Source organism: Pelecanus crispus, chromosome Z (genome assembly GCF_030463565.1).
Source record: "Pelecanus crispus isolate bPelCri1 chromosome Z, bPelCri1.pri, whole genome shotgun sequence".
NCBI classification, from domain to species: Eukaryota; Metazoa; Chordata; class Aves; order Pelecaniformes; family Pelecanidae; genus Pelecanus; species Pelecanus crispus.
The window spans coordinates 75,470,685-75,492,481 of record NC_134676.1 but is presented as its reverse complement, the minus strand read 5'-3'; the positions used below and the strand labels follow the sequence as shown (position 1 = coordinate 75,492,481).

Here is a 21,797-nt window from a genome sequence, read left to right as displayed (position 1 = left end):
TGCTGAAGGAAAACTGCTTAGGCCAAGGGCTGCAAACAAACTCTAAGGAATATACAGGGAAAGATTTCCAGTGTGGGAAAGGCAGGTTTGGGAATCAGCCCTTCCAAGGCATATGATGGAGAATGGAGAGCTGGAAAGGACCTCATAGTCCCATATAGACCACTCATATGTCTACTCAGCAACAAAACAACAGGCTGTTGGGTTACCTATACAAAATTAATGTGCAAGTGGATGAACAACTAAACTACACAAAGAAAAATCTTAAAGAGTGGACTTTGCCTTTAGGTTATTCACTGGGCAACATATTCTGTCACCCTGCTTTCCTTTATGGCTGAGAATAGGAAGGTAAGACTTACTGAACAGTTCCAACTGGCCACAACAAAACTGATAGTAAGAGGTAATGAGAGTGATTCACTATCCAAAGCTCTGAAATGAATGAGGTAAAAATTTTATAGGAAGCTTACGTGGCTAGGCTGCTGTCTGGTCTCACAGCTCTTTTCAGATGAGTAATATGGATACCATAAATGAAGGGCAGTATTTTCTTCCCTGTCCTAACTGTATTGCATTTGAAGCAAATGGTAATTTAATCAAGCCTCTCATCAAAGACAGGCGACTACTAAGACTCAGAAAATCACACTTAACCTCTTCACCAGTGTGTGCTGTAAAATCACGTGTATAGTTACCAGATTCAAAACTGCTAGTGAAAAAAACCCTGAAGATTCAACTTGGCAATGCAACAACTGGTGACCGCAAAAGCCAAGAGCAGTAGCAGACTGCTAGGCGATTCTGAATCTAGCAGAAAGCCAAAGTAGCAAAGAAAAGGAGAAAGAAGCAGAGGAGACATTTGGATGCTGGAAGCAAGGATTCTGCTTTACTTCTATTTTCTGCTCATTGTATTATTTCTTATTTGGATCATGGATAACAAACAGTGATAAACCACCAAATAGTGGTAAAACCTTAAAAAAACACCAGGAGAAAAGCAAACCCTTTTAATCCAAAGACCCTTCCCCCAAGAAATGTCTCTGACTTTGAACATTAGTCCTTGCTGTTCAAGTGTTACCAACAGTTTCATCATTTCTGACCTTCAGGATTGAAATACTAATGACCAGGAAGTGTGATGGAGCACACTGTCATCAGGTTTGCAGACAATATCAAACTGGGAGGCCCAGTCAGTATGCTGTAGGACAGAGCTGCATCCATAGGGACCTTGACCGGCTGGAGGAATGGGCCAACACAGACCTCAAGAAATCAACAAGAACAAATGGGAAGGAAAAACCTCTGAATGATACAGGCTGAGGAAAGCCTGGAGAGGGAGCAGCTCTGTGGAAAAGGACCTAGGGGCCCTTGAAGGTGGTGAGCTGAGTATCATCCAGCTGTGTGCCCTGGCAATAATGAGGACCAGCAGCATCCTTGGCTGTGTGAATAGGGTCACAACCAGAAAACCAAAGAAGGGATTATTTCCCTCTCCTCAGTGTGTATTAGACCACATCTGGAGTACTGTTTTCCATTCTGGGCTCCTCAGTACAAGAGAGACGTTGACAAATTGGAGGAAGTTCAGGGGAGGGCATCAAAAACGTGATGGGCTGGAGCATTTGCCCTCTGCAAAGAGGCTGTGGGACCAAGGCTGGTTCAGCCTGGAGCAGAGACAGCTTTGGGGACACCTAACAGCAGGCCCTGGTACCTATGGGAAGGTAATGAAATATATGGAGTCAGGCTCTTCACAGCAGTGCATGGTGGGAGACAGAAACAGTAGTCATAACAGGAAGTGGGAGGTCCCAACTAGATATAAAGAAAAAAATTTCGCTCTGAGGGTAACTGAGCACTGAAGCTTGTCTCCCAGAGAAGTTGAGGGATCACTGTCCTTTTGGTCTACATCTTTTGATCTACACTAATTTTTTAACTCTGTGAAAGTTTAGTGCCAAACCTTTATTTTTGGTACCTGAATAAGAAAGCAGCCTCCTAGTCAGTTACGCTGCTGTCCTGGTTTTGGCTGGGACAGTTATTTTCTTCCTAGTAGTTGGCATAGTGCTGTGTTTCGGATTTAGTATGAGAATACTAAACGAGACTATGACAGTTGCCCATTCAGACTTTTACTGGGACTATGTAGCTCAGATTTTTCATAGTGTCTAATGCATTGACAGAAATTCTGATGCCTCCCCTCTTAAGTTTCACTGGTGCCTTCACACAGCAGGATGAGGGAACTGTAACCTGTAAAACAAGCCCTGAGCTTGTTTTATTGGGTTTTCTCCCTCTTCTAACAGGACTGCTAGCTTTTGTGTATGCTTTCATTTCTCTTTTAAAGCTACATAATACAGAAAGGCTCAGCCAAAATTGAAGGTGAGTCAGTGTTGATTTTACCACACTTAGTTTTGCTTAAAGCTACTCTACTTACTATGCTAAGCTTATTACCCTAAGCCAGAGCTTCACCTGGTCCCCACTGACTTCTGTGGGAACAGAGGCCTATCCAATATGCTAACTTGGAATGCCTTTTCAAATGTTCATCCGACCCTCAGAGCCCTGTGCTAAAACACTGCAGTAAGGACTTACCTGCTGTGGAGACAGGACATGGTCCCAAATGTTGAGCTGGCTGATGGAGCCCACAAAAGATTCAGCTGGGTTGAATCCTTCTCCTTTCTGATCCTGCTCTTGACCCAGCACAAGTGCACCACCACCTAAACTCAGAAAGAATTAGAACAGGGATAGGAAAAAAAGCCTTACAGCAGGCATCCCCATAGGAAGATTAAAAACTAAGCAAAACAAAACTTCTGCTACCCTACGTTACTAAGATTTTGTAGTGCAGGAGACCTTCAACAGATTCTTTCAGCAAACCTTTGGGAAGTCTTACGCTATGCTGAGGTAAGTGAACAATTTGGAAGTGACTTTCAAATATGCATTAATGTTAAACTCATGTTGATCAGAGCAGAAACTTTACATGGCTGGTTCAGGAATGGTATTGGGTCTAAGAGACCACTTCTAGCTCAGTATTTGAAGCTTATTACAGAGCAATGCAAAATGCAGTTTTGAGCAGGTGGGGCAGTGCTAGCTTGCACTTCCTGCTTTAAATAAAAGCTTAGAAAGTCAGATAGAACAAATTTGACTTCAAACCCTCAGAAGCACATTGGTGATTAGACAGTCAATGTTCTGACATGCCATACAAGTTAAATTTCCTCTCCTTGACCAGTAGCACAGATGATGTGGACATGCATTTTGTATGTCACAGGGTGTGTGGACAAGGGCAGAAGGTAATGGAGACTGGACACTTCCTTAGGTCTTCTCTCTGGACATAAATCCAATGCAATTGGGAAAGACAGGGGCATGCATAAGGTACACAGACTAAAATGCTTCACTTTTTTTTCCTTTTAATATGATAGTTTTTTGAAACTCTATGTAGATTTGGACAGTAGCAGTATGAAAACACTATCAAAACCAAATCTCTTTGTAGCAATCTAACACCAGGCCTTTCGCAGCTCTTCAATGCTGAAGGTATTCCTTTTCATGTCTTCTGATATTACTCGGAAGACCACTGATCACAGGAAACAATGAAATAGCAAAACCCACCTTCTTAGGAAAAAATGCAAACATAACTTTAAAAAGATGTCTGAAAGTAACAGGAGAAGGCTAATTCAACCAACTCTGAGCACACATTTGTAAGGGAAATGCCAGTTAAACTCAAGTTTGTTGTGTGAGAAACCTATTCTCACAAAGCCATTCCAAAATCAGCTCAGCACAGGCTCCTTTGTGGACTAAACTCTGTCACCCCCAAAACAAGTTACCTACTAGTTTACCCTAGAAATATGCACTTTGTCTTCAGCAAGGCTGAGTGAGGGAACTGTCCTCATGAATAAGAATAGCAAACATGAGCCCTGCATACATGCTGAAAATGTAAAAACATACTAAAACCACCAAAATAAACAATTCCTTGCAGGCATAGCAAATTCTGCAATAAAAACAGAATGAAGGCAGCAGATCTGGTGTAATATAAATAAAGCATACCAGGGATTTTTGAGCCAACAGAGAGCCCACTGCCTCCATCAGACAGTTTTCCATCGATGTACACTTTCCATGCCCCATCCGTGCATGTCCATGTGACTGCAATGTGATGCCAGTTACCATCATTCACTGAAGGACAGTCTGTGATCCTCTCTTTGCCATTTACATAAAGAACCCAGCTGCATGGAAGGAAGATGAAGGCATACTCAGTTGGATGCAGCAACTTTAAAAGCATTGGCTGTCCCACATGACTCAAAGAAATGTTATTTGCCAAATGAGGTAACTGTGTCTACATCACACAAGAAATCTCTCTTGGAATATCATCATACAAGATCTCTCTCTCTGAGAACTTGGAAGGTATGGTTATCATATGCAAAGCATGGTGAAATAAGTAATGTGCTTTTGTACCAAAACATGAAGACTCAAGCCATGGCTGCACAGTGGATTCTTAAGTTTGCCTCTTGGGTCCATCCCTGCTTTTGGAATAACACTACAAGTACTCTCTGTGCTGAGCTCCATTTTATCCAAACATTGTTTCAATGCATCATTTAAGTATGATGTAAATGTATTCTAGACAAAAATAATCCCACTTTCTAAACTTCACTGCTTTCTTGCCATTACTCTTCTATTTGGCAAAAAATAAAGGAAACAAAGCAAGAAGAAAAACAACACAGAGAGGCAACTCCAGCTATGGAGTTTGGATGCAGATTTTTCTACCCCATAGTAGGCAAAGCTGATATTCAGACATCTGGTCTATTTTTTCTTTATCAATTCAAGACATCTGTAAGCTACAGAAAAGTAGAACTGTGATTTACCCATTGTAATCAGTCAGAAGAAATGCATTATCACTTCCACTCTCCACTGCGTAAGAAATGGGAGTCCCATAGTTTGTGGTGTCAGTGGATTTCATCCAGAATGTACAGGTGATATCACCAAGAGATGGGAAAACACCATCAAGCATGACATATCCATAGATACCAGAGACTTCAAAATCAAGATTGAAACCAGAGGACTGTTCTGCAACAAAGAATTTTCAGAGCTACATTCCTGAAAACCCAGAAAAAGAATCAAATGGAATCTAAGCAAATGCAATAAAATGGAATGCAACCCATGTATAAAAATTATTCACTTTAAATTAATCACAGGTAGAAAGAATATATAGCAGTCCAACATCAGGCAGCATACACAGCTTTCCAAGGCTAGAAAACACACAGGGGTTGAAGAAAAACAACTGGAAAAGAAGCTGATTATCTAACAAACAATGAACATGAACCTTGCTTTTCAGTCCTCTATCAATGAAATGACATATCCATCTGCCATCCAACAACCCAAAGAGGTGTGATCAGCTGGTTCCATTTTATTCATAAGAGTCAAGATTTTGGAAAAAAAAAGGAAAAAAAAAAAAGATTTTTTTCTGCTCTGGACTTACTGAAATATAGTGCACTGGTATGGAGCAACACTTCTGTGCTGCTTTTCAGTGCAGAGTGACATGCTTTACAAGGATACTACATGTAAACGTACCAAGTGCAGCTCTCCTGAAAGCTGGGTGTTATTAAACTCAGACATAGGATGGTAGGTCTAAATGACCTGTATGTCCTCTACTGTCTCTGCAAAATCGACACAGGTTCTTCAGCTTCTGTTTACAGATTCACCAGCTACTAGTGTAACACTTTATAATTTTCATGTAGTGGCTAAAAGACAAATGGATTTGAGCCTCATGGTTGTGTGGCCTAATTCCAGCATAATCCAGGAAACTGCACTAGGTGTGACCCATTTTGCCCGATCATAGGGAACTTGATGCCTTTAGGACTTCTAAAGCTGAAATTACCACATACTAATCTCTAACCCTGTGAAGCAAAGCCCTGCATGAAATACAAGAAACAGAAAGAGCTAATTAACTCAGATACACAGAGCAAATACAAATTAAACTTGATAGACCTACTAGGTATTAAAGACAGAACTGTGCCTTAGAAAAGAGAAATTAATATATAAATATGACATAGCACACATGCTGTTACTTGTCTGCAATTACACTTACTAACACTGCAGTCACACAGGCTCCACTCAGCCTCTCAGAGTCCCACCACCCTAGCTGCTTTCTGGGGAAGCTGTATGAAATCAGCCCAGCCAGTGCAAATCTTGCCCAGAGACTTAGTCAAGCCACCTTTTTCTGACACTTGGTCCTGTGTACCTGTTTCACACCTGCTGCCTGTAAAGCCAGGGGGACATTTACAAACGTACGAGTTCAAGGCATCCACACAGGTGGCTTGGTTTAAGCAGGGACTGGAGTCGCAGTCATTGATGTTCACTTCACAGTTTAGTCCTGTGTACCCTGTCACACAGAGACACCTATGGAGGAAAAGAGAAAGACATTTCAAAGGTGGCTGCTGTCACGACAAAGAATCCTGGCCACAAGGCCAGGTCCACCAATGGGAATGGCATATACTGAAAAAAAAAATCAACAGTAGAGATACTACAGAATTAATGGAGTTTTATTTTGGTTGTTCCTTTAAGTATATTGTATTCTAATAGCTGTATAATATTTCTTCTTAATAGGGACAATACAATATTTAAACACTGTGTCTGTGTTTCTTCATATGAAACTGGGAGAGGCAATCATTGCATTCCTGTGAGAGAAAAATGCCTTCTAGAGTCCATGGAATTATAGAACGAGAGGTAGCCAACTTTTTGGGCATATATCCTTACACTGAGGGAAAACCAAGGCAGTATAAAGGCACCAAAACCTCTGGTACTTGGAAAACTAAGGTGTTTGAAAGGCACCAAAACTTCTGGAGCTTTGGGGAGGGAGAGAGTTATAAAACCTAGACAGTAACAGCTGGTCCATCTCTCTGTCTCTACAGTGATCTAGAATGTGAGACTGCTATTGGTAGTTTTAACTTCTGATCTGCATTCAGATACCCTAAAGCATAAAAAAAAATACCGCTTCCACCAGTATTGTGTTTTAATCTCTGTATTCTCAACAGGTACAGCTATCCCTGTCTTGCAGGCTGTAGGAATGTAGTATTATCAGGTACATAATTGGTTATCACCTACTCTTCTAGTGGAAAGCAAGACAAGCCCTTGAAGCTTTGGAAAGGGGATTTCTTTTGGAAGATCAATATTAAAACCATGCAGTACTACCACGCTTACACTTCAAACTCTGCATATTTTCTTCGCTGTCTACCTTGGAATTTTTTAAGAGTGAGGACACTGATTTATTTTCTTGCCTTTTAAAATCTCCTTTAGTGTGCACAAGGGGACCATTTATATTGGATCAGGCTGCCAAATGCCTTGCTGAAATCTAAGAAGACTGAAGCACCACAACATATTTGACTTTCCACATTGTATTACATTGATCATCTGTTTTTCACCTGAAGCTGTTGATACCATCTCTGCACGTAGCTCCATTCCTACAGGGTCTGCTGAGACACTCATCAATATTTCTTTCACACAAGACACCAGTAAAACCTGGAAGGCACTTGCAGGAGAAACTGCCAACTCGATCTTCACAAATAGCCCTATTAAGACACGGGTTTGAAAGGCATTCATTGACCTCCGTTTCACAGTGAGCACCTAAGAAGAAAAGAACAAAGTCACAGCTCTGCTTTGAATTAACCTAAGAAAGATTACTAACCCATCTCTGTTTCCTAAGGACTGTTGCCGATCTTCTGGGAAACAGCAAACACCAGGGTAGCTATGCAGGTTTGGGATTTACTTCATTAACTGAGGCTAAGTGGTCACAGAAGAATTACAGGAACCATCTTTACAGTTGTAGGAATTAACACACAGCAAACTATAGGGAATTTAAATGGATATTACCTATTATATGAGTAATTTGGGCTGAATCAGGAAATCACCTGAGAAACTATTCTGAGTAACTAATGAAAAGCTGCCTCAAAAGACATTTAGCTGGAACCTTAACTCTAAGGAGAAACATGAAAGCCAGAAGCACATGATTCTGGGATTTCTGCTGTGAAAGAGGCTCTAAGTTACAAGCACTGAATAATGCAGAAACTGTGTGTGATTTTATAGTGGAGCTCTTTGATAACATGACAATTAACAGATATGCCCAGTTGTTGCAGAAATCTATGCAAGCAGTGGAAAGCCAAGTATGGGGATGGGGAGTAGTTTTAATATAGACCATCTCGTCTACAGTTACAATATTTTTCTTTTTCAAATAAAATTAAAAATAACAATTTGCACCCATGTGAATGGCCTTATTCTTTCCTCAACATCACACAGTGAGTTCATGGCAAAACTAGGAATAGAAGAGGACTGAACACTTAGTAAATCCTTCTGAAGCCACACTTAACACTACAGGGACTCTGAGAGATTACACAGACCTAGGGAATCTAGTACATCCATATCAACATATAACATATGTAATAGCAATGTATAGCAATGAGACTGAAATACTTTGGACAGGGTAGGAAGACACCTTGTATCAGAAAGAGTGAAGGCTGACTTAAACAGAAAAAGGTGTACCTGTAAACCCTTTTGCACAAGTGCAGCGGTATCCGTTCTTGCCATCAACACAGTGGGCTCCATTCAAACACGGATTGGAGCTACATTCATTTATGTCTTCCTCACACAAGAGACCTTCAAACAGCAAGGGTTACAAGGCATGATCAAGACATACTTAAGGTCTGCATGCTGCAGTGACTGCATGTGGAAGACAGAACAGCACCATACTGCTTGCATAACAAAAGGCTACTGAGATCAGGTGAAAGAATCCCATGTTTGACTGCACTACTGCAAACATCTACAGAGATCACTTGTGTTATTCAGAAGCTGGGATGTGAAATATGGAAAGTCCATGGTTTGCCTTTATAAAGTTTAAAAATATCCAGCAAGTGTTGCTGTTGATAAATGTATAGCCATAAACATGAAAAATGAGGGCGACCATTTCTGGTGGAAAACACCAGGCCCTTTTTTTAATCACATAAAATCATCTCCTCAATAGTTTATTTCAATAATTAGAAATTAGGTGCTGTTTTGGCAAAGTACTCAAACATGTCAGTTTCCCTACAGATTTCAATATGTTCAACATGCATGCAGGTGAGAGTTAAAAAGACTGAGAAAAACATAAGAAAAAGTCCACTCAATCATAGGGCTGCAGTAAAGCAACTGCATAAATGCTTTGTCTAGTCAGGCTACATTCAGTCTCACAAGCGTTTTCCCTGTGAGTATTTACTAATTCCCCAAACTTAATTCTTTTTTTTTTCAGACCAAAAATGTCACAAAACAGAAGCATACATGCACAAACATGCACACAGACTGTCCTTGAATACTCATCCTTTTATTTCAAAACCTATTCACATAGAGCAAAACCTTACTCTAACCTGTAGATCACACTGCTTTCCTGTTATAATTCCACGGATGTGGAATTATACAGCCCTTGTGTTTTGTGTTATCTACTTGGCAGAGAAACAATGCCTGTCTGAAGAAGAGCTATGAAGTGAAACAAATTACCTGAATAGCCTGGTTGACAATGGCAAACAAAGGTCCCAATGCCATCTTTACACATTCCATTGCGACAAGGAGATGATTTACACTCATCAACTTCTGTTTCACATTTCAAGCCTAGAATGCAAAATAAAGGACTCAGAACAGGGAGACAAAATTTGACATTGTTCAGCAACATAGAAGTCATGACTAATTAATGTAGGAAAACACAACTGATTTATTGCATACGTTACCGGACATTAAGGTTTATTATCTTCTCTTTAGCTTGTGTTTTAACACAGACCTGAGACAAAATGCTGTTAGAAAGATATGATGCACATCAGGTAACAGACGATCAGTTCCAAATAGTGGCAGTTAATACCTATCACAAGTAACAGAGATCACTTCTTGATAATAGCCAAATAATAAGTCAACAGCTTTGAAGCAACTGGGAAGCTAACAGTGAAGAGGAGTACAGGCAGATCTGGTGGAATTAGCTGTTTAGAGGGCAAATTTCCAGATTTGCAAATCATAAATATTGCCAAGTGACAGGATTTTCAAATCCAATAATGCCACTAAAAGAAACCCCATTCAAATTTTTTTTCTGCCAAACACAATATAATTCAGCAAGAATACGAGGCACAATTTCTTTTCTTAATACTATGTATGGTAAATCTGTGGTGGGTATTACAGTTAGTTAGGCTATACTCTTGCACTGAAATGTTTTGCTCCTTTATGCTTGCTCATGTTAAGGGCATGGAGACATGTCAGCTCCGCCACCTGCTTCTCAATTTTTTACCTGTATATCCAAGTGGGCATATGCAAATATATCCACTTCCCAACTGTTTGCATGTCCCATTGTTGTGGCATGGTTCCAGGAAACACTCATGAAAGACCTGACAGAGGCAAGAATGATACAATTACAGTAAAGGTGGAAATACAGGTGGAACAAAATATTCTAATTTTAAACTGCACACTCTATAGTCACTTTGGAAAGCTGGGAAAAAAAGTCACTGGCATTAACTTCTAGCTCTTTCTCTTTGTCTCCTCAGCACACCAACCATTCTTTTTTCTAGAGAAGAATACCAGGAATTTCAATTATTATTTTAAAATGACCTTTCACTTAGCAAAATGTGATCACCGCAATTGTTTCCTTAGAACTTTCTTAGCTATGATTCACAGGTGACATATTATGCTGTCTTATGTATGAGAGTTCTCCACTTTGCCTCCTTTCACACTGGCTAATCACTTCCTCCTACTGGTCATCAGGTGAACTGGTGGGGAATTTCACTGTGAGGCATTATTTTTTCTAACATAGCAAACCTGAATTCAGCAAAGCCCTTGAGTAAATGGTCAACTAAAACCACAGGAGATCAGTTTGTCACCTCTCTATATGTTACATAATGATTCAGGCCAAATTTATCATCAGTCAACTTTGCTCCTGTTTACACAATATCCTAGCTTTGGATTCAAACAAAGCAGTCTTGTCAGAGTTACAGACTGGGGGGGAGACGGTGGAGGTAAGGGGGCATCTCTGGCAAACATTGTCAGTGGAGTAGTTTCTACCATATGAGGATTTGCCTGTATTTCAAAGGGGGTAATCACAGCAGAAGGGAGCTCTGCTTGCCTCCTCTCAAGTGTATCTATGTTGCAATAAGTAAAACAAAGATTTTCCAACTGAGGCTTAGATGCCTGGTAGCATTTTCTGGAATTCAGCATATGGAAGACATCAGATAAGTGAGAGTGGTCAATCTACTTTTTATAGATTGGCTGAACCTCCTCCATGGAGTTTACATTTCTTTTATAAGTGTGATAAATACTTCATGCATCAGGTGAAGGCTTCAAGTCCAGAATTTAAGATTGCCAATAGCAGATTCAGCCTCCTTTATTCAGTGAAAGTGCTTCTATGATTACAAAGAGAGTTTGAGTGTTTCCCTCATGACCATTGCTCTCATCTCTTCAGGAAATACAGTCAGCATAACAATTACATTTAAAAAGGCCTTAGTCATTTACTGCTGCGTAAGGCACTCTTTCATTCATTTGAGATGACCCTGGAAAATATATCTTGTCCTTGCCTGACTGCTGACTTTGTACTGCTTGCTGATATTTTCTGGAGAGGCTGGTACCATCATTACACTTTCCTCAGCTGCTGAAAAAGTAGAGCCAAAACCTGAAGAGGAAAGATATGAAAGTGCTATTAATAACACTGTATGGCAAGGTCCCTATTCCAGGAGGGCAGAATAATTGCATGTTAGTAATGCATCTAAAGATATGCTGAAAAAAAGTGAATTTGTGGGAATAAAAAGCAAAATTTACAGTAACAACATAGTATTTTATATATATTTTACACAAATATGTGTCCTGGTTTCAGCTGGGATAGAGTTAATTTTCTTCCTAGTAGCTGACACAGTGCTATGTTTGGATTTAGGATGAGAAGAATGCTGATAACACTCTGATGTTTTAGCTGTTGCTAAGTTCTGCTTATGCTAGTCAAGGACTTTTCAGCTTCCCATGCTCTGCCAGGTGCACAAGAAGCTGGGAGGGGCACAGCCAGAATAGTTGATTCAAACTGGCCAAAGGGCTATTCCATACCATATGACGTCATGCTCAGTATAGAAACTGGGGGGAGTTGGTTGGGGGGTGGCGATTGCTGCTCAGGGACTGGTTGGGCGTTGGTCGGTGCGTGGTTGCATCACTTGTTTTTCCTGGGTTTTGTTCCTCTTCTTGTTGTTTTCCTTTTCACCATATTATTATTATTATTATTATTATTATTATTATTATTATTATTATTATTATTATTACGACGACGACGACGATGACTACTACTACTACTACTACTACTACTACTACTACTACTATTACTATTATTTCAATTATTAAACTGTTCTTATCTCAACCCATGAGTTTTCTTACTTTTACCCTTCTGATTCTCTCCCCCATCCTACCGGGGGGAAGGGGTGAGTGAGCAGCTGCGTGGTGCTTAGTTGCTGGTTGGGTTAAACCACGACATATGTATTTGTAAGCACATAAATTTCTAAAACACGGATATGTGTGTGTACATATAAAATATATTTTATGTGTGTTTATACAAACACATACATGCAAATACATATTTGTGTATATATATATAACTTTATAGTGTGTATATATAGTATCCATATGCAGAGTGTGTGTGTGTGTGTATACACGCTCTGTATATGTACACTGTTATTGTACACTGTGTGTATCACACAGTCACTCCTTCTACGTAACACAGAAGCAACACCAGTAGGCAAAACCAGCTGTGAACTTCACTGGTTGAAATGTAAGGTCTGCAGTTACAAGAGTAAGCGGGATGCTTTCTGCTAAGACCACTGCTGGCCATCATTTAGATGTTCCTTTTATTCACTTTCTCCAGCAGAGATAAGTTGGCTTACTTGAACAATCCGTGATGGATCTGGCACCAATGATAGTTGTTGTTCCATAAAAGGGACAAGACAAGCAGTAGGACTTTCCCGGGTCTGGTTGATAGTAGTCTCTGGGACAAGGGTAGCAAGGTGTCAAACCTGTACGAGAGAACTCGCCTGCAAGACATGGTACTGCAAGAACAAAAGGATATCTTTTTGAGTGATCATGCACCCCCACCCTGCCTTCCCCCACCTCTTTCTGGTCATTTTCTCTCCTCCTCCCACAGTCCCCCCTCAGACTTAAAGGAATATGGTGAAACCTACCAGGAATTCACAGCTCTAGGATATGCTTACTTAAATTGTGCTGTTGGGCAACATGTGGTTCTCAAAGGACTACGGAAATATCTGGGGAGTATTTCTATCTATTCCTTTTGCTGCTCTGGGAACAGCTTTCAAATGCAACTTCATTTTCCTTTCACCTCTCACACCTGTTTTTTGGTTGTGGTGGTTTTTTTTTCCTTTTAAGAAAGAGTAAGGACAAAAGACAAGTCATTTTTTTGCACCACTAATCCCTGCAGACTATTTCCCCTGGGAAAGCTCCCCAAAGACAGTTGAGAACAATTTCTTGAAGAAAGTTCCAGAACAAATTGTGCTAAAATTCAGTATTTTTGTACAGAAGATGTGGAAGCTGTTATGGAGATAACAGTGACAAACATCCTGTCATTCCCTTTCTCTTCTGTAAGAAAAAAGGTTTTATTTTCATGTAGATACCCACCACATATCTAATTTTATTCATCTTCAGATAAGAATTCGTCTTGGAATCAGAAGGAGGGCATTTGAAATAATCAGGATCCGGAAATGACCTATCATTTTGCTAGGAAATGCTGCTTGGTCCACATTTAAACAGAAGCGGAATCCAGTCTTGGGCAGATGAACTGGACTACATTAGCTGATGTTTAAACAACATTTAGAAATTTTTAGAATTTAATTTTAAAAATTTCATAACTCCTTTTGTTACAAACCTCCACAAGCTGAGACATCCACTGCGCCTCTTTTTACCGTTGATGTATTTTCTGGGCAAGAGATGCAATTCCTGGATCCAAATGTGGGCTGATATGTGCCAAGTGGACATGTTTCACAGGTCTCAAGACCATTAGGTGAATACATTCCCTGCTTGCACTGAGCTATAAGGCAGAACAATTCATAAAGATTAAGCAATGTCCAATGGGAAACATGGCTCCTAACCTCTGAAAATAATGCTGAAATCACAATACAAGTCACAGGGACTTTTATTTCTAGAGTTTACACTACTCTACCAAAAGCAGGGTACCAAGAGCAAAAAAAAAAGGAATTGTGCTAAGTTACTGATAGTGCATTTGTGAATTATTAACCAGTTAATTCTCATCCAATCAGCTTCACAGATGGTTTATTGCAATGCAGTTACTCATTTTTAATCAACAAAATGAATGATAAGACAATAAAGAGAAAATAAAACTAGCAACTTCTTTTTCAGAACAAGTCACAAAGAGATAGTGATGCTGAGGCGCTCAATGCCAGAGCACTACAGTGTAGGATGCAGACATTTCACCTTTGATCACGGTAGGACGGAGAGAGGCTGGCAAGAACAAGAATGGCATCATTTTAAGTGTGTTAGTCCCTGCAAAATGGGCTCACAATCTCACAGAATGAGAAATGAAACAAAGCTTCAAAGGCCAGGTCTTCTTAAAACATCTGCCCAGGCATCCTACATGCCACAGCAGTGATGAAAACCTGGATTTTTCTTTTTATATATGCATCAAGGGGCAGTTAGGACTGCTCATCATTTCACAGGCTAACCTCATTCCAATACTCCCACAATGGGGACCAAAAAGATGCCACCAGGCGTTCAGAAGTGGCTGTCTGAAGAAGACAAAGTTCTCACCTTTGCATTCAGAGATGCTCCTAGAGTGTAGATACTCAGTATAGCTACCAGATGGACAACTTTTGCATTCCAGCTGCCCTTCCTCATCTTGGTAGGATCCAGTCCAGCAGCTTTCACAGGTATGATGCTCCAGGGAGTAATAGGTACCCAAAGGACAGTTGACTGTAACGTTGGAAATACAAGGTTTCCCTCAGAATGCACAATCATACATACTTGTCTTGCCTCTGGAGTTCCCTGTTTATGTGAAATGTGACTCTGTTCCTCAGCAAATGGGGTATCCCTCTGCAACACTGCAAAGATCTCACTATGCACAGGAAATGGAATCCAATTTCCTATCTTAGCTACATATCACCCACAAGACTAACAGAGTTATAAGACTGCATACCAAGCACTGTTTTCCTCTGTATCACCAAGTGTGGATATGCCTGATTTCCCTATGGGAGTGGAATCCTGGGTACAAAAGCATCCTTTTTCCACAGGCCTTGGTTAGGAATATAAACATCCTCTGGAAGTCAAACTGCACAATGCATTTTTGCAGTTTATTGTTCTGGGAGACCAACCACAAGCACTGGACTGTGTCAAACCATAACCCTTCGCCAACATCTTCTGAAACCTTGCTTTTCAGAAGGATTCTAAATACATGTAAGGAGCAAGTCATCTGGCTTACCGCACATTCTCCCCCTCAGCACAGAACCAGGCCTGCAGAAAAGAAAGGCCTTCTCGGTCTCCAGTGAGTTGCTGTCAGCTACAATGAGCTCGGATGCAAACTGAAAAGAATACATGGGTTCCTTATTCAGAGTCCTATTCAGCCTGTTTGTGATCGTCTCCAGAGTTTTAAGAAGCCGCCGCTGGTTTTCCAGTTCCAATGTATCATTCCTTTCATCAGGCAGTGGCACGCTAGCTGGGATATAAATAGAAAACACAAAAAGCACACAGAATTTACAGTCAGCACTTCCAGCGTACTCTGGAGTATATCAAGAGCGCAACACTCAAGCTTGCCAGTGGAAAGTGGAAAGAAGACCATGTGCAAAATGCTCTCCATGAACATGAGGCTGTGATCTTCCCCCCAAGCAGAAAGTCTGTGATGAAATGGGGCTATGAATGTCTTGAGAAAACTGTCATCTGCATCTCCAAAAGGCTTTGTGCACTGATGGCTAAGTTTTACTGAATGTATTAGAAACATGTTTTTTAAAAATAAGGATTAGGGGAAGGATGATATTTTGACTTCTCTCACCCGTGATGTTAAATATTAACTTGATTTTGTGGTCGGTCATTGGAACATTCAGCTTATGCCTTTTGACTCGAGCAGATGCTGCCTTTACAGAGGCAGAGAGATGCTTGGGTAAGTCGTCTTCTTGTGCTGCATCAACAAAATCATCATAGGAATAATCCAGCTGGTTTGCTGCTCCCCAGCCAGCAGGTCCTGTGAGGCATTAAGAAAGATCAAAAAGAGAAGCAACACCATGTGGAATGTAAGTGTCTGTACTTATTTCTAAAATACATCCCCAATAGAATGGGGTCTGTTTGAAGCTCCAGATGATGTGTGCTGGCTTTGCCTCTGCACAAGTGCCTACTGTACCAGCATTTTGACTAAAGAAAAAGGAAAAACCAGCCTCACTCCTAAGTGGTATCCGAGAGATCCTGAATCTTGTGCAGTTAGCTTTAAAGAAATACTGCTATAAAAGTTACAGGTTGCAATTCTTTCTCTCACCCTGTCTTGCATGGACCCTCACCTGCCAGCAACATCCTCTTAAACAATTCCATATTACTCTCTCTTCCTCTTCCTGCTCAATTACAGACAGCATGGCCTATGCACATGTCTCCGTTGCATCTTCTCCTCACAACTCCTAAATAGTTCTACCATTGTCTGCCCTCGCAGAAAAGGCTGGTACCATTACCTTAGGTGTTTATTCCCCCCAGACAGGCATTTCCTGTTACACATAGTGAGTCAAATTCACCCCCTGTATAATGATCTTCACTTACAACACGCTTTCAACCATAATCTACCTTTTCATAATGACTAAATTTAGAGGTGGATGGTCTATTTCACTGATCTAGCTCTTTTTTTAAAAACATGGAGGTATAAAAAAATTCTGCCAATTACCTGTTAGCAGTCACTTAGATTATGCTTAATTTACAGTGGAAACTAGGACAAACTAACCCTGCAGCTTTGCTGAATGTGAGTATTCCACAACTGATTTTCTAAACTGCTGTCTCATATGACCTGAGGAGAGTTATCCTCTCCTGCCTTCCCAGTGTAAAATCATGAGAAACTCCAGAAAAACAGCAACAAGGTTATTCTGATAAGACGTTGACAGAACCAGAAGAAAATAGGACCCTACGTGCCATGTCCTCAACACTGTTTCCTCCAAGTGCCTTTACAAGTTAGCTCCAGCTGTCACCAATATTCATCCTTACCCTGATGACAACTGCAAACTGAACACCCAGCCCCCCCGTGTCTGATTACAAACAAATGTGCTCTCAAACTCAGTGAAGCATGTCTAAAAGGTGAGAATAAGCAGGAAGCTCTACCAAGTAACTCCACTACAAATCTGTAAAAGAGCCACAGTCCTATGACAAGACTACATACTCTGATGTCAATCTGCCAAAATGTCTCCTGTGAAGACAGGTAATGTAAGTTACCTGATTTTAGCCCTTCTGCTCTGAGCAGCCCCCTGGGACTCAGAAACGCCAAGAACGGCAGTACAACATGGACACTAACCTGTTCGAAAATGGACTGAAAATGACAACTTACTTGGCGTAAAGCAAAGTGGGAACAATCACTAGGACTGTCACACCTTTCACTCTGATACAGCTACAGTCATCCTGCAAAGACGCGCCCTTGTGTACAGGAAGTGATTTCACAGCTAATGTGCAACCTTAAGCGTGTATAGCTTTACACTGTGAGGGTTCTGTGCTGATCTGAACCAGCATCAAGGATGCACCTCATTTTCTTAACAATCTCCAGAACCATCTACTGTACTTTTTCAGTATTTAGGTTTGAAATGGTATGTTTTTAAGAAGTTTCTTTCTTCCAGGCTAACTAAGCAGGTTTGTAGGACTCTGTGTGTGTGTGTGCATGCTGTTTTTTTCCCCTACCCATCACCAGGCATCTCAGTAAACTTTTCCTCTATATTGTATAGGAAGCAGTATCAAAACCAGACAGCAAACAGTTCCATAATATTGTTATAAACCCCATTATATAACAGCTTACTATCTTAAGAGCTCTATAGTTATTTTTAAAAAATATCTCACACAACACATTGCATACTTCAGAACAAAAGGAATTATGCTGCATTAGACCTGGATGGCTAAGAATCTATGCAATCAATAATTACCAATGGCAAATCCATTTTCATAATCGTAATTATATTCCAAGCAATGTTTCTGTGTCTGATCTTCCAATCTGCAGTCAATATCATCATCATCATTACAGAATGATGGGACCTTCCAACATAAAGAAGAATAACATTAAAAAATAAAACCACATAACCCCCTCCCCTGACTTGGAAAAACTTCTAGTTACAATGTAAAGCACTGGTCCTGCCAGGGCCACTAGATTTGCCCTTTCATGTCTCTTATAACCCCGGCAAAGTCTGCTGAAAGAAATATGTTCTATTGATACAGCTGGGAAACAGGAGGGCAACTTGTAGGCATGTAAGCTCTTTGTTATAGAAGGTCTTTTTTATAAGAGAATATGTCCATTCAGTTAACCACTCTGCCATGTGAAATCCCAAAATAACAGAAGTTCAGGCTTGTTTCTCCCTGCTGAAGATGACAGGAGAGCTCACACGTTTGAAAACACCTGTGGGTTTTCCACCTATGTAACTTGTAATTTTGTCAGGTTTACAACAATGCTGTCACCTTGTTTCTAGCTTTCAAACCTTATTTCTTCATATCCACCTCTCCCTACCCATGGAAAGGGACTCATGCATTCCACCAAGAGGCCTCAGAGGACAGGGAAAATCATCCGAGAAGGACAGAAGCCGCAGAACAGAAAACTCGACAGAAACCTTTCTGGTATTGTTTTCTTCTCTCCACAAAAGCAGTGGAGATTAGATAAGAATAGATGAATGCATAATTTTTGATAAAATCTGTATTTCTTGCTTTTTCCAGGAAGGTTTCAAGTAAGTTGGGCTCTAGGTCCTGTTTTGGAATGGCTTTGCCTCTTCCATATCAATTTTCGTTGAAAAGATGGCTCCTGCTGATTCCTTCCCCCCTTTCAGATCTCTGCTAGAATTTCAAATTCTTGGGAATAGGAACAGGCATATTCAAAAAGGCCTTTCTGACTGTTTTGCCAGATTGTTGCATTTTGATGTAATTGCTTAGGCAGGTCACTAAGCATTTTTTCCTTATCATCTTTTGCTTGCTGATAGTAATGGTCTAAGCACTGGAACCTGGTGGTAGCTGGCTCTTAGGGGAAAGGAACAGAAATAAAACCAGCCATGATTTCTCTACTGGAAGAGAACAAACCTGAAGCAAGACAAGAGAGTAACAGATATTTAGGTCCAAGTGTCAGAGATTGCCTGATGTGTTATATAAGTTTTCAGCCATTTGACAAGGGCTACTGACATACATTCCAAGGTTGCAGGAGTTTGTCCATTAGCTGTATGTGCTAATAATGTTTTCTAGTTAGTAGAAAAGCTCTTAGCATATGGGCCTTGTCCTGCAAAAAATCTGTAAATGCCCAGTGTTCTTTTCTGGTGCAATCCTATCACACTAGGCCTGGACATCCACCTCTGAACTTACAACTCAAAGTCCTGCTGCTTCTGATTTGCAGCTGAGGACAGACTCATGGATTAAGAGGCAGGACTCTGATACTGAAGTGGAAAGCAAGAGACACGGTAGAGAAGGAACATGCCACCCCTTCAAATGCAGCGCCATGCAGTTCTTCATGATAAGAGTGAGAACTCAGAAATTCAAGAAACCTGAGCAAATTATTTAAATCACTACTATTGGATTTAAGTGCCTGGACTTAGGCACCAAACGTGGAATTTATCTATTTGTATACATGTATGTACATTTATATTATATGGATATGTGTTACACATATTCTATATAAAATACATTTATATTATAATCACATCCAACTTTCAAAAACAACACTGAGGTTAGGGGACAACTGACTGAGGTTTTCAAACTGCACAGGTTCTCTTTAGAAGCCTACTGAAAATCTGTGAGTGCCAGGTCCCTAAGCTACTTGGACACTTCTATAAATTCTGTCCTGTATAACTCCACATTGAAGACTGAACTGAATTACATTAAAGTGCCAGTGAATCATCTTTATTTTCAAAGCAGACTTGTCATCTTCTGAAAAAGCACAAATTTCATTTACAGGTTTCTGTTGTATTTTCCTTTTATGAAATTAGTTAGCTGGGAAAAGTAACAACAAGGTACATTTTTTTAAAAGTATGTAAAAGGAAGGAGTATTTACTAACCTACCATTTTACCAAGCGCACTTTGGAATGCATCAGTAAAGCTATTTAGAAGATTGTTGTCATCACATCGAGTTGCTTTGTAGAGCATCTCAAAGGATTTGAACCCATGGTTTGCAAAACGATTTACTGAAAAATGTTGGAGAAAAAAATTTTTACTGATCAGTGCAAGAGTTTCAGAGCTAAAAGCAAGACCATTCAAGCTAAAACTGGAATACACTAAGCTAAGAAGCATTGTCATTAAATCAGCAACATAAATTCCCAGTGTTGTGTACATGAAAATGGATTGCTTGTACGTCAGCCAATGCAGTTGAATACGACCCTGTGCTGGTTTTGGGTGCTGTAGAGTTAATTTTCTTCATAGTAGCTAGTAGGGGACTATGTTTTGGATTTGTGCTGGAAACACTGTTCATAACAGGGATGTTTTAGTTACTCCTGAGCAGTGCTCATGCAGAGTCAAGGCCTTTTCTGCTCCTCACCCCACCCCACCAGCGAGCAGGCTGGGGGTGCACAAGAAGCTGGGAGAGGACACAGCCAGGACAGCTGACCCCAACTGACCAAAGCGATATTCCATACCATACGACGTCACGCTCAGCATATAAAGCTGGGGGAGGAAGAAGGAAGGGGGGATGCTGGGAATGATGGCATTTGTCTTCCAAAGTAACCATTAGGTGTGATGGAGCCCTGCTTTCCTGGAGATGGCTGAACACCTGCCTGCCCATGGGAACTAGTGAATGAATTCCTTGTTTTGCTTTGCTTGCATGCACGGCTTTTGCTTTACCTATTAAACTGTCTTTATCTCAACCCACAAGTTTTCTCACTTTTACTCTTCTGATTCTCTCCTCCATCCCACTGGGGGGGGAGTGAGCGAGCAGCTGCATGGGGCTTAGTTGCCAGCTGGGGTTAAACCACAACAGACCCTTTGGCAGGCATCAAATTTATTGGGAAAGCTAACAGACATTAAAAAAAGGTCTGTTATTCATCTATTTCAGTATATTCTTAGTGGAAGAAACCTGTGAGCTGTCAACTAAACTCTGTACTTATTTTTTACTGAGAGAGAAGCAATAAATTTTAAAAGTCCTGTTACTAACACTGCTAGAATAAATATGAAAAATTCTCATCCAGAATTTAAGCAAATCACAGTTTGCAAAATCAACCTAAGTGTCCAAGTTACAAATTTTGAATTGATAGATAGCTCTGAAACATAACTCTCATTTGCTCATAGCTGAAACACTACTTTCATTTGCTGAAACTAAGAAATCCAGTCTGATGGAAGTGGATGCAACATGGTGCCAAGACTGGTTTCATATGTAGCTCTAACACATTTATTATTAAAATGTCACCAAAGCTGGGAAATTCCACAGCTGAAGTCTTGCGTGTGCCCATCTCAAAGAAAATACATGAACGCTTCTGATTTGGTGCTAATTAGATACGTAAGTAGAGCATGTATGAAACTGTGCATTTGGATCAGTAAGTTGCAAATACTGTTGAAATGCCTATTGAAAAGACAATTAGTGTTTGTAAACAAACTGTTTCAAATACCAATTCAAAATAATGACAGACCTTGTCTACTTTGCCATCTTTACTATTTTGTGATTCACAGGATTCAAATTCACTGCT

At 40.3% G+C, this 21,797-nt stretch overlaps 1 protein-coding gene across 1 annotated transcript in view; it reads right to left on the bottom strand.

Moving 5' to 3' along the window:
• SVEP1 (sushi, von Willebrand factor type A, EGF and pentraxin domain containing 1) overlaps positions 1–21,797 on the bottom strand; it is a 145,767-nt gene that overhangs the window by 45,621 nt on the left and 78,349 nt on the right. The window contains exons 13-28 of the mRNA XM_075726219.1: positions 20,185–20,306; positions 18,081–18,189; positions 15,977–16,165; positions 15,410–15,643; positions 14,743–14,904; positions 13,844–14,005; positions 12,852–13,013; positions 11,511–11,605; positions 10,235–10,331; positions 9,463–9,573; positions 8,476–8,589; positions 7,362–7,563; positions 6,182–6,339; positions 4,806–5,007; positions 3,994–4,169; positions 2,548–2,672 (exon numbers count right to left, since the gene is read on the bottom strand). Of these exons, the coding sequence (XP_075582334.1) occupies positions 2,548–2,672; positions 3,994–4,169; positions 4,806–5,007; positions 6,182–6,339; positions 7,362–7,563; positions 8,476–8,589; positions 9,463–9,573; positions 10,235–10,331; positions 11,511–11,605; positions 12,852–13,013; positions 13,844–14,005; positions 14,743–14,904; positions 15,410–15,643; positions 15,977–16,165; positions 18,081–18,189; positions 20,185–20,306 (2,420 nt within the window). The remainder of the gene's footprint in view (positions 1–2,547; positions 2,673–3,993; positions 4,170–4,805; positions 5,008–6,181; positions 6,340–7,361; positions 7,564–8,475; positions 8,590–9,462; positions 9,574–10,234; positions 10,332–11,510; positions 11,606–12,851; positions 13,014–13,843; positions 14,006–14,742; positions 14,905–15,409; positions 15,644–15,976; positions 16,166–18,080; positions 18,190–20,184; positions 20,307–21,797) is intronic.